General features: G+C 37.7%; 1 protein-coding gene across 1 annotated transcript in view; it reads left to right on the forward strand.

Moving 5' to 3' along the window:
* Positions 1–13,053, forward strand: part of VPS13B (vacuolar protein sorting 13 homolog B) — a 430,139-nt gene that overhangs the window by 69,237 nt on the left and 347,849 nt on the right. The window contains 5 exon segments of the mRNA XM_030963535.1: positions 1,421–1,539; positions 1,541–1,616; positions 2,193–2,362; positions 5,171–5,365; positions 6,890–7,014. Of these exon segments, the coding sequence (XP_030819395.1) occupies positions 1,421–1,539; positions 1,541–1,616; positions 2,193–2,362; positions 5,171–5,365; positions 6,890–7,014 (685 nt within the window).

Raw genomic sequence — 13,053 nt, forward strand, 5'->3', positions numbered from 1 at the left:
TGGGCAACCAGAAATCATAGAATTGTTGAGGTTGGAAAAGAACTCTTTAAGTCATTGAGTCCAACTGTTAACCCAGCACTGCCATGTTCATCATTAAATGGTGTCCCCAAGTGCCATATTAATGCATTTTTTGATTACTTCCAGAGATTGTGGTTACAGTGCTTACCTTGACAGGTTGTGCCAGTGCCTGTAGCCAATTTCAGTGATATTTTTCCCAATATCCAATCTAAACCTCCCCTGGTGCAACTTGAGACCTCTCATCCTGTAGCTTCTTACTTGGGAGAAGAGACTGACCTCTTGCCCTTGCTACACCCTCCTTCCAGGTAGATCTAGTGAGCAATAGGGTCTTCCCTGAGTTCCCTTTCTCCAGGCTAGACAACCCCAGTGCCCTCAGTTCCTCAGAAGTATTGTGCACCAGGCCTGTCACCAGCTCCACTGTCCTTCTGTAGTCTCAGAACCATTTAGTCTTGATGCTTATTTTGTCAGAGTGTTCAGTTATGTTATGGTCAGCAAGGTATTTAATGTTCAGTGCTGCTGTCAAAGCAATGAAGACACTGTCAAAGTGATGATCTTAGGGAAAAAATCAGAGTGAAGTTCTGCAAGCTAAAAGTGTTAGAGGGGTAGGACTATATTTGTACAAGTCATATGTGACAGGAAAACCTGAGCTTCTGAAATCTGCATGATTTAACTAAAGCATTTCTGTGAAGTATGTTTAGAGAAATAGTCGTGCTGTTGGTGTGACTAGATGAGTAGCCTGTACTCATTGGTAGCTGATGAACAACCTGTATACACTGAATGTGTGATTTTGGTCTATCTTATTACTCTGTTATCTCTATTGGCTTTTTTAAAAAACAGTCTGAGGCATAACGATTAAAGAATTTTTCTTTCTTCTTGTCCATATGTCAGTGAATGGTGGTAAATGTGAATGGAAGGCAGGGTTTATCTTCATTTTTAGTCTTCTTCTTCCAGTCTTGTCATGGCAGCTAACCTTTCAAGGGCCCAAATCTGTCATGTTTCTGCAGCACATCTTTTCCTTGACTGTTGGGGATACATAACTTTGTGACAAGCTGTAGAAAGTTTTGAACAGTGTGACTGTCATTCACATGTTCATTTAAGCTGCCATAGAAATTTAGACACCTCCAAAGAGTCCCAAATTTGAGAAATACAAAGTTCATGGAAGAGTTCATAAGTTTTACTCTGCTTGGAGGCAAGGCAGAAATTTGTCCTGTTTGCTCTGCATTTACCAGAAATAATTTTGTTAAAACCTGTTAAATCAGTTATTGTATATTTGTGTGTTATATTTGCATAGTTATATTTTTCTGTATATTTATTAAGTCTGTGATCACAGGATTTGAAACAGGAGTAGCTGATAAAATATGTTATGTCCAATTGTGTGTAACTTTTATAAAACTTGTTGTAGTTTCTGGGAATCAGCAAGACCTTTCTTCAGTAAAGAGTGAGGATTTTGGAAATGTTCAGGAGATGTCTACAAAAAGCCTCATTGTGGGTCCACTCAATCTTCGACTGGATAGCAGCGCCGTGCGTGAACCGCATCATGAAAATGATAGTTTGTGCTCTGGAACATGAGTATGAACCATACAGCAAAACTAAGCCAGGTTTGCTCCTATTGCATATACACAAATATGCAGAATTATACCAGACTACATTTAGTGCTTTTAAAGGTGCAGTTTTCAAATAGTCTTTTGAGTCCGAAGAGGAAAATGTAAAATAAAGGTAAATTAATCACAATATCCCTATCAGTGTTGGATGTGCTTCTCAGATAATTTCAGACACTTTGAAAGCCATTTGTTTTAATCATAATCCTCATGTTGAGTAAGAATAGCTTCATTTTTTACTCTAGCTTAATTTTGGAGACTTAAAGAAGAAAGTCTTCCTACTGGTATTTATTAGTTCAAAATAATAGTTATATAGGATGAAAATGCAGGGAAATAAGTTATGGTAGACTGTTAAGATGAGTTTCTCAGAGCAATACAGATTTTAAGTAAGGAAAATGCAGTTAGTATTGTATTTAGCCTTAGGTAGAAACAGTGTGGAAGAACATTATTAACTACGAAGGGGCAGGGAGTAAACTTTGCATTTTTTTTGCTAGTCCTTAGGCATTTCTGAGACATCAGCTTTAGGGCACATTTTACATATTTTAGTGAAACATATGCAATCTCCATTTATTGTAGATATTACGGATGGAAGTAGAACTATGCCAAGCTCAGAAGAAGTAGCATCACTGGAGGAATACATTCCCACTAGACTTACAACATTCACTGTTCTTAAGTGTACCATTATAATCCCTGTGGCAGAATTCAATTTACTAGACCACTTGCTGCCTATAATCATGGGTGAGAAGGTATGTATGCACAGATAATGATTCAGTTCTTTATATCAGCTTGTGCTATTCGATATAAATTTTCTTACTGGCCTGTTATTCCATGTGCTGGATGTTTCACTGACTTCTGGATTAGTTTGGTGGCTGTGAGCCTTAACTTCAGATACCTAAAATGAGTGGCATCTGACTAGTTAGACTTGGAAACCGAAGGTGTTATGTATGGGTAGGAAAAATACTTTCGAATGAAAAGGATTTTAAAGCATCAAGCAAATGAGAAAGCAGTAGCTCTGGTCTTTTGATCAGAAGAGCACCTGTTCTGCAGGTCTTCATAAGCTTGGTAAAGTATGAAGTCTTTTAATATGCAGGCTCAATAGAGATGACATAGGTTTTAATAGCCAGCTCTGTATGTACCAGTTCCATACAGGATGTCAGCTGGACTTGGGCATTTAACTGCTGAATGACAAGCTCAGAGAGACAGAAATTTCCTAATAGCCTTCATTTGTTTTATCTTTTGGATATGTATAGTACAATGCCAGCTAAAGAATCCTATACTGGTTTTGTTCTCATTGGTCTCCTTCGTCAATGTACAAAGCTGAGGTACTGTAGGGGTAAATCTGTGGCTTGTAGTGAAGACTTACAGTAGGTGTATCTCTTGTGCCAGAGGCTGGAAGGTGTTTTATGGGTAAGGGAGGGACTGGGAAGAAGAGCAAACTCATCAATTCTTGAGTTAAATTTCTAGGAGTTTTTGTCCAATTTTTTATTTTATAAGCTGAGAGTGCTCTGGTAGCTCATCCTGAAGAAGAAAATGCTTTGAGGAGACCTCATTGTGGCCTTTCAGTACCTGAAGGGGGCTTTTAAAAAGGAGGGAGAGGGTTTTGTACAGGTAGATAATGACAGGAAGAGGTACAATGGTTTTAAACTACTAGTTTAGATGTTAAGAAGAAATTTTTTATTCAGAGGGTGGTGAAGCACAGGATCAGGTTGCTCAGAGAGGTTTTTTCCTTTTGAGCACTTTTTAATACATTGCACTGAGTAGTGCAGTGGGTTGTAGTGCTTTTCACCTTTTGGGCATGGGCAGATGCTATTTTAATAATGGGAGAACAGTCCCGTGTTTGCTGTAGGTTTGAGGTAAAGAAGTTGAATTCCAGTGAATTTTTTGGTTGATGTAGTCATTACTTGGAGTCTCAATTTACATTTTTGAATGAATCCAAGTGTATTTAAAATAATGATTTTGAATTTTAGATTGAAAATCATATGTACGTCAACTTATTGTCCTATTTTGATGCATATTTAATAAAATTTTCAGATTTGTAGTGTAATTTGGATTGAAAGAGATGTTTGGAGGTGTTTTCCAGGAGTTCAACATCCTGGTCAAAGCAAGGGCAGGTCTTCTCTGTACCCTCCCAGTAGGTTGCAGTAGACAGCAGTGGGATTCCTCTCTGGCCTTCTCCAGACTGAAAGACTTCAGTTGTCTCTGTTTCTCTTAAAACAGAGCTCATGTGCTCCAACTCCAAAGCCACTTTGTTTCCAGCAAACTTACTCTGGTACGCCCATGTCCAGCCTGTGCTGGGTGCAGTACTCCATTTTAATGGATACTATGAAAAATAGACTTGGATGGCTAAAATCATGCTATTTATTTTGTATGGAATGGCATCTTCTTTTGTTGATATACCTGGCTTGTCTGTGAATACACAGAAGATGACAGATCAGCATGAGATAAATATTGTGGTGATAATGTTTTGGAGTGATAAAAAGGTAAACAAAGATTTTTATAGGACAAAGTATTTTGAGTTTGCATATTCTTGCACTGGGTTGACCTCAGCCAGCTGCCAGATGCTTACCCAGCTGTTCTCACTCCCCCTCCTCAACAGAGCAGTGGGGGAGAGAATGGGATGGGTCAGGGTAGAGGGGGAGATCAATTACCAATTACCAGTATGAGCAAACAAACTTGACTTGGGGCAGTTAAATTCACTTATTGCTAAGAATCCAAACACCATATATTCCCTATGCCCCTTTTCGCCCTGAGACTCAATTTCACTCCTTCATTCCCCGACTCTTCTACCTCCCACCCCTTAACAGAGGGGGACGGAGAATGGAAGATGGGGGTCAGTCTGTAACAGCTGAGCTCTGCCACTCCATCATTCTCATGCTGTTCTGCCTCAGTGCAAGTCCTTCTGGCAGGTTGCATTCCTTGAGGGAGAATCTGCTCCAGCATGGGCTCTCTTCAAGGCTGCAGTGCCCTTCAGGACACATCCACCTCCTCCAGCGTGGGCATCTGCATGGGCTGCAATGTGGATGTCTGCTTTTGTGTTGTCTCTTTCGTGGGCTGAAAGAGAAGCTCTGCTCTGGTGTCTGGAGCACACTGCCTCCCTGTCCATCTCTGACCTTGCTTTTCATGTTGCTGTTTCTCACTTACTCTCTGAGTCTTTGCAGCCTGTGAGGTGTTTTTGCCCATTCTTAAATGTGTTTGCAAAGAGGTGCCCCCAGCTTGGCTAAGAAGCTCAGCTGTGCTCTGTGGTGGGGCTGTTGCAGCGCTGGCTGGAGCAGGCTAAACCTGGCCCAGGACAGCCCCTGGTGTCCCCTCACAGAAGCTGCCCCTGCACCACCAGCACCTGGACACCTGCACCCGAGACAATTCCAGATAAAAGGTTGATTATTTTAAACTTCAAAGAAAATATTTTGGAAGGATTTGAGGATTTGTAGCATAATGCCATGGTATCCATAAATAGTTTATTTCATGTAGATTTTCTTGTGTGTTTAGGTAAGAACATGCAGATATGATAAATAATACATTTAATTGTTACATAATTTTTTTCCTCCCTGCCTTAGAACTTAAGTGGGCTGTTAAATGCTGCAAGTTTCCAGCCGCTGCGGCCTTTACCTTCTGTGCGCATTCTGGTGGATAAGGTTAACCTGGAGCACTCGGTGCCGATGTACGCTGAGCACCTGGTGCATGTGGTCAGCAGCCTGGGGCAGCCCTCTGACAACCTGCTTCACTACTGCTACCAGCACTGCTATCTGAAGGTCAGTGAGGGCTTGAGATGTGTGCTGAGAACATTGTGTATGTTCAGTTAATCTGCAGTGTTAGCAGGTTTCCTGTAAGGATGTTTCCAGCTAATCTGAAGGGCCATAGAGTAAATACATTTCACAGAATGTTGTTGTTTGGGATTGCTGCTTCTGACTCGAGCCAAGTGTTTTGTAATATACACTGCATACTTCATATGAGGAAACTGCAAACTGAAACCCCAAGGTCCTTGTGACAAGATGGAATTATTCAGAAAGAAACTGTTTTCCTCATCTGAGATAATGCTTCTGTGGTTTGCAGATTGCTGCAAACTTAAAAACTTGATGGGAAGTTAGGAGGAAAAACTGTCACTACTAGTAGTGTTGATAGAGCAAACCCATCACAGTGAAGATATACAATCAAAAACTGTTAACAAACAATTTAATTGTTTTGCATTATAAGAGGGCAGATGTCTGAATGTTCTCAGTTAAAGATGCATTATGTGAGAGGAGCTCTTATTGTGAGGCTAAGGGAAGCTTAAGATATGGAAAACTGTTTTGAGACAATTCAGTTGCCATCTGCTCTGCAGAGGGGTTTTAAAGCAGGCCTTTCCAGCCTTTTAGGATGTGCTTAGGAAGTTTGAAACCTTTTGGGTGCTACTAAAATATAAACATCTCATACTACTACTGTTAATTTTAGTAAGTTTCTCAGTTATTTATTCGCTTCCACGCTGATACTTTACAGAAATTTAAATATTTATTATCTGCATTCAAGAAACTGTGTTTCAAAATTGCATGGCAAGCTTTCAGTTTTCTGGGTGACATGTCACATTTAAAGTGATTGGAATTGCAGTACTGCAAGTCATCTGTATGTTTTTCAGTTTGAGAGGATTTTTTTCTCTTCAGAAAACATTTTAGTAGCAAAATTTGGACATCAGCTTTGGGTTTTAAAGGGTTTATTTGCTAGCTTTAATAGTGGCTGAATTGTTCTGTTCTTGTGAATAGTGGTACAGCATGTTAAAAGACAAGACTACAACAGTTTGTTTGCCATATTGAATGAGGAAAAATAATGAAGAATTCCTGTGATGATTCTTTCTGTAGCCAGGCTCTTATTAAGAAAAAAAGCTTTAAAGGCTAGCTTCTAATTTCCTTAAATACCAGTCTTTGGTGACAACCTGTGTTGTTATAATTACTCAAAGTGATTTTATTTTGTATGAAAGGCTGTATGTAATCTGCAAGTTTAAAGGATATAGACTAAAGTATTTGAGTTGAAAAATTGTAATTCAGTATTCTTTTAAATTCAGCAAACCGTAGTTAACACTTTTTGAGTGAAGAAAATATTTTTACATGTATTTTTAGGGCATTATTTGAAGTATGTTTTTGTAGTTATATTTATGTTTGGGGAAAAGGAATTATCTAAAAATAAACCACTTTTTTTAATATTTCCTGAGTATATTTATACATACAGATGTTATAAAATATCTTGAAAGTAAAGTAATCTAATCACTTGACAATACACCATTTGACCAACTGAATTTGTTCCAGATATTTGGTTTTCAAGCAGCACTGACTTCTTTGGACAGTAAAGGATTATACTGCATCCCTGTTCCAGTTATCCCCTCATTCAGTACTGCTGTTTATGGCAAGCTGATCAAGTTCCCCAAATATTGGTGAGTATACAGTGTGTTTAAGTCACGTGCACAATTACTTTTGAATTTTTAATGAAGGATTTAAAAATGCCAAGCTTTGCATATATCCCTAAACTCTGTGTCCTCTCACGTTCTATTACATCTGTTATCATTCATAGGTTTCTTTGTGAGGATAGCTGTCAATAAACATTTAGACCTGGTTTGGCTGAGAGACCTGGAGCTAATGACACCAAGGTCACAGGTTCAATCCCAGTATGGGCCAGTCACTTCAGATCAGTGATCCTTGTGGGTCCCTTCCAGCTCTGCAGATTCTGTGGTGCAGAAGCCCTGTGGTACATGGCTTTCTTCCAGACATTGAAGGTTTCTGGAACCAGTTGCCATTCTGTCTTGAGCTGATACAAAAGTTACATACTGATGGCAAGCTTGATGTTTGAACTGAATAGGTCAGCTTTTTCTTTTTTATATTCAACCAGATAAAAAGCAACAAACTGAGGAGTAAAACCCCCAAGCATCCCAAATCCACAATGTTTCTGCTACACTTTTGTTTCTCATTACAGTTGGAAGTGCAAACTATTTGTAGTAGCTCAGATGTTAGATACAAATATTTTTCTTCTGAAAACGGTTCTGTACTTTATTATGAAATGTGTTGTATAATTTTTTTAGCCATAAATGCAGTGGAAATTCAGTATTTAAATTTATCTCTGCAGTTCAAATTTTGTGGTCCTAAATGTCAGTATGTAATAGTTCATATTGATAGGTCGCATTTATAAAAACTATTTTTAGGAAAATCCATTTTGACAATATTTTGGACAAGATATTAGTTTTCTTTATCCCTCATTTTGAGTAGTAACTGTCTGCAATCCTGGTTAATGACTAAATCCATGCAAAAAAATTACATGGAGTGATAAGACAATAAAAAAGTATGTTAATTTTTAAATATTTTGGCTTCAAACATTGGGTTGAATAGCTAATTTGTAAGGTACATTTGTTTGTGAAGCCTTAATGGATTATACAAAAATAGTTGTGTAGTTGTTCTTAGTGTCATGTAAAGAATGTACTAATTTTTCTTTCACAAGCTGTGATACCATATTAAATTAATGGGTTTTAGCATTATCAGCACACCACCAGGTGGTAGCAGCCTAACTGACTTTGTCAAAATTTCTATCAATAGTTTACAAAAGTATTAATTACTTTGAATTAGTTGCTCTTGTGTTCTACCATTTGGCAAAAAAAAAAAATTCCAGGATACCCTATAGTCAGCACAGATCAGAGTACTTCAGGACTTTACAACTGACAGCCTTTCCTTATGTTATCTGGCATTTAACACTAAGCTCTGGTTAGTAATCCTGGTTAGCAAACTGCATGAATGAATCAGTGTTTAATAGAAACTTAAATTTCTTCACTATATTCTAAAAAATGTTTAGTTGTACAAAATAAAAAAAATCTTATAGGGATGAATTTTGAAATAAATCTGTCATCTGACAAGTTCATGTTATTCAAGTGCTGCTGCTTTCTCATGAGTATGGTTGTGCTTTTCCGCGTGTGCTTGTGCTTGCTGTGCTCCATCTCTTGCTTGCTCACGCTTGGTTTCTTTTGCTTTTCCTTGTGCAGTTTCACACTTGCCCTCACTCTGTCTCATGTTCCTGGTCTTGCCCTTACGTTCTCTCTCTCGTGCATTCTTGGATTGTCTTGTGTAATCTGCTTTTCTCACATTCTTTGTCTCTCTCTTTTAAAAATGCATTGTATTACCATGCATGCCCAGCTGGAAGGAGCTGTAGTTTTGTGGACTGGAGGCAGGGGAATGGTCCTGCCTTAAAACAGCAAATCATCATTGGCATTTATGAGAAGATATTGTTAGACCAACACTTTCTGTGGTGCTGTGGTCTAGTGTCTTTTGATGGCTTTCTCACTTTTTTCCTGTGGTATGATCTCTTTCTATGGCTTATTTATTTCTTAATGAAATGAAAAAGAAATTTATAAAATGAACTTAGTCCAACCATTTATCTAAACTAAGCAACACCAATTTGTGAGTAATAAAGTAGAAAAACAAATGAGTACAGCAGCAGCCTGGTTAAATGAAGTGTAGTTTGAAGTGAGTAAAAGTCCAGATGAAACGCATCAAATAGCACTTCAGCTAAATCGAAATCAGCATGAGGACTGAGAGCTTCATTGAAGTCATGCAGTGAGTGAGAATTAGTCTGGTAGGATAACCTGGTAATGTCATTAAACTTAAATTCAGTCCTGCCTCCCAAATTATACCACCTGCTTTATTTGGATTTGTGGATTTCACATTCCAGAGTTTCTTAAAGTGCACACATCTGATGCTACATGTGTTCTTCTATTTCTTCGTAGAAAATACATACCACAGACCATACCTTTTAAAAACATTTTATGAACTGTTATGGAATCCCTTAGGTAGTATGTTTTGAGTTAGCAGTGAAAATCTCAACTTTATTTCTGACATAAATCAGTAGAAAAGTTTTCTTTTCTAGTTTCAGTACAATAATCTAAAAGTTACTGTTATATACAGTGTATTATACTGTAGTAATAATAATTTTTTAAAACTAGTTGATAAACATTGGCAGGCTGTTTTAACAGATAAAATTTCAGCAACATCAGTCCAGTAAATTCTAGTAAATGACCATAAACAGTCATAATGTGCTGTTTACCTATCAGGTTGATGTTTCTTTAATTTCAGTTTGTACACTTTCTTTGTATAAAAGAAATGCGCTCAAACTCACTAGTTAACTAAGTCTTGGACATCTTTTAAATTGCATAGCTAATCTGCTTTTATTGGAAAGTAGAAACCATCTGGTCTATTGTTTTTGTCAAGTGTAACAAGATGCAAAATACAATGTTAATGTCAATATTTTACAACTGCTTTATGTAGTGTTGCATGCCAGATTGTAAAGCAGCTTTCAGAGCTTTCAGGAGGATGTCTAAAACCAACTGAGAATTAACAGAATATGGTTAAAAGCCTAGAGTGAATGACAAGAATGTTTATTGCCAAACAGAAATCTTGAGAGGAATTAGATGATTTTCTTTTGGCTTCAATGTCTCTGGTAACAGATGAGGTAATCTGGTGTGAGACACTTCAGTGTTGTAACCTTCTATCACTTCTAAGATACCGCTTCACTGTACTTCTGAGGAATGCTAAATTAACAGTACAGAATATGGATTTGTAATAGCCTTCCTTTTATTTTTCTGGTATCTGATTGACAGTGAAGTGTCCTCTTTATATTTTGAGCTAGGTATCAGTCTAGTTATGTGTGTTATTTATTGCTTTTCTTAAACTGTCTTCTCTAAACAAGTGTTCCAGACTCATGTTTTTGTTTTAATTTATCAGGTCTATAGAAAGTTTTTCACTCACTGCTCTACCTGTGGCAGATTTTCAGACTCATGTGAGCTCTGGTAGAATGAAGTAATAAATGAGGGTGACATCATTATCCCTGATTCCTTTCTGTTCAGCTTCTTGGTCCTGTAGTCTGCTTTCAAGAGATCTATTTTCTTGATAGTGAGTCCCCTCTTTATTATTTGGATACTGGAGCAATAGCTGCTGTTTGCTGCTTTCAAGGAAGCACCACTACAGAGCTGACTAATAGCTAGTCATGTTAAGTTTGAGTGTGTGAATTTACCTTTTATAAAGAGGTTGAGGACCTGCTGGGTAAATTATTATCTAGGACTTCATGGTCCGCACTTGAATTATTAGAGAGTACAGAGCATTTAATTGGTTGTTTTTGAGTTTTTACTCTGTCAGAACAAAAAACTTAAATAGAAACTTGCAATTAGATCTCAATAATTATTAGTTAACGAAGAACAGTCTTTGAGATGCTTTGCAGTTTCTGCAAAGATTCTTTCTTTTGAGCTGTTCTCTGCAGACTGTCTTAAGAAATATATTTCCACTTAAGTACATGCAGTGTGCTAATCTCCATCAAGATTCATCTTTCTGATGAAGAAGGATTTTTGGTAACAGGAGATTTGATTTATGTTGGCACTGTAGTTTCATTTTTCAGTGTTTTTATTGAAGTGCTAATCATTATTGACAAAAGCTGACAAAAGTTAAAAATTTGCTTTGCTGTTGAAGGTAGTCACATGTATCATTTGCTGGGCACCTCAACTGTCCAGAGATCTGTCACTCGTTTCACTTGTGAAAGCTGTGAATTACAGACCTGACATAGTTATTTTATTAATAGGTGCATTTATGGTTCTGAAAGATCACTTAGGAAATTTAGATGCAGTGCTCTTCACGTGAAATGAATATGTGTATTTTCTGTAGGCTCTTTTTATGAACTCTCAAGAACATTTATATGGCATAGCTGCACTTAATATTTCAACACAGATTTAACTGTAAAGGTAAATATTTACTGTGTCCTTAGAATCTACTACATTTAGAGTAGTTTGGCAAATTAGGTTGTAGCTCCCTTTTGGCTAACTATTATGCAAAGATTTTGTGAAATGTTCTTTTCCACCAATCTGAACATCAGCATTTTGTTTTCTTACATGACTTCCTTGCTTTTATTTTGATTTTTTCACGGTGTAATTGTTGCCTTGTATGCACAATTTAGTTTCTCTTTTATTTTCTAGCTTTAATATTAACATTACCAAACCCGAGGACTCTAAATCCCTCATTACTACTGCAAAGGTTTTTGTTCCAAATTTTGTTATTGTAAAAGTGTTTGTATTTTTATATAGCTTTACTTCATTTTCTTCCATCACATGTCCCTTCTAAGGCAAACATCTGTCTCTTAATCGAAGCTATTTACCTGGTATGCCATACAGTTGTATTCTTATTTATAAAATGCTTTCTTGGACTCATTTTGCAATTGATAAAGTCATTATAGGGTCTAGCCCGGATGTGCACCTGCTTGTGTCTGCTTCAGGGGTCATCTTGTAAATACCGTGTGCATTTAATGGTATCCCCATGAATTGACAAGGGGGAGAGCAATTCATGTTGATCTGCAAGCAGAGTGGTAGATGAAGATCTGGCTTCTTACACAGTAAGAAGCTATTTAGCAAGGAAGTTAGGTTCTGCTGACATGGCCTTTACCAACAAGGTACTACTGTCATGACAGTAGGAGATCTTTAGAATTACTGCTCAGCAAAGGATTAAAGTGTATAATGGAGAATGAGGTTAACTGTCTGGTTTTTGCTATTTTTTGAATAAAACATCTTTGCAGGCAAGTCCAGTGGAGTAATCTATGTAGGACTAGAAATCATAGTAGATTTGTGAGCTTGAGAGTCACAAGATTTAGTTGTCATGACATTCAGTGCAGTGGTGCTAGTAAGAGTCAAGCAGATCCTACTGGCGGTAACACAGAGCCAACTATTCCACAAACTGTGAGCATTAGATCATAAATCTAGGAAGTTTTCCCATAAATTGACACTTAGGTCTCGATTTTGGCAGCCTGTTTTATTGGCTAGTCACAGTAGATCAAGAGCAATGTCAATTTAGATTGGATGTGGATTGCATTTCACATGGGCTGTTGAGGGGCATGCTCATTTCTTGGGTCAGAAGCAGACACAGGTTGAAAACACATGAAACTCATTTTGTAGCATTCAGTTGTGGCTATTAGTTATGTCAGTAATTGAATTTAAGTGCCAGATAAAAATTTGGGGTATTCTTCGAAACAGAAAAGATCTGGGGTTGAATGCCTGAACAGATGCATTCAGTGTATGGGGCAGGGGAGTTTCAGCCACCTCAGCATTGTTGCAGATCTGGTACATGTTTGAACCTCTTTGAACTGTTGAGATGTGCCAGTGATAGGGGCTGTGCAAAAGCAGAACACAGCAGTCGTTCCTTTGGGTTCTGCAGGGGTGTTTGTGTAGTAGTGCCTCACACGTGAACAGTCAGAGCAGCACAGTAAGGAGCGTGCTGGATTGCTTCAGTGTTGTCCACTTCTCTGCGCTTGCCTAGAAAATGCATCAAAGAACAAAATACTAAATCACATTTTTTAAAAATTGGTTGGTAGCTGGTTTTGGTAGGATATTACCTACCACTGACACTTTCAGAAGTTTGATTTACTGTGCATCTTAGTGTTTGAGGAGTAAGTATGGCAGGAT

Source organism: Camarhynchus parvulus, chromosome 2 (genome assembly GCF_901933205.1).
Source record: "Camarhynchus parvulus chromosome 2, STF_HiC, whole genome shotgun sequence".
Taxonomy (NCBI): domain Eukaryota; kingdom Metazoa; phylum Chordata; class Aves; order Passeriformes; family Thraupidae; genus Camarhynchus; species Camarhynchus parvulus.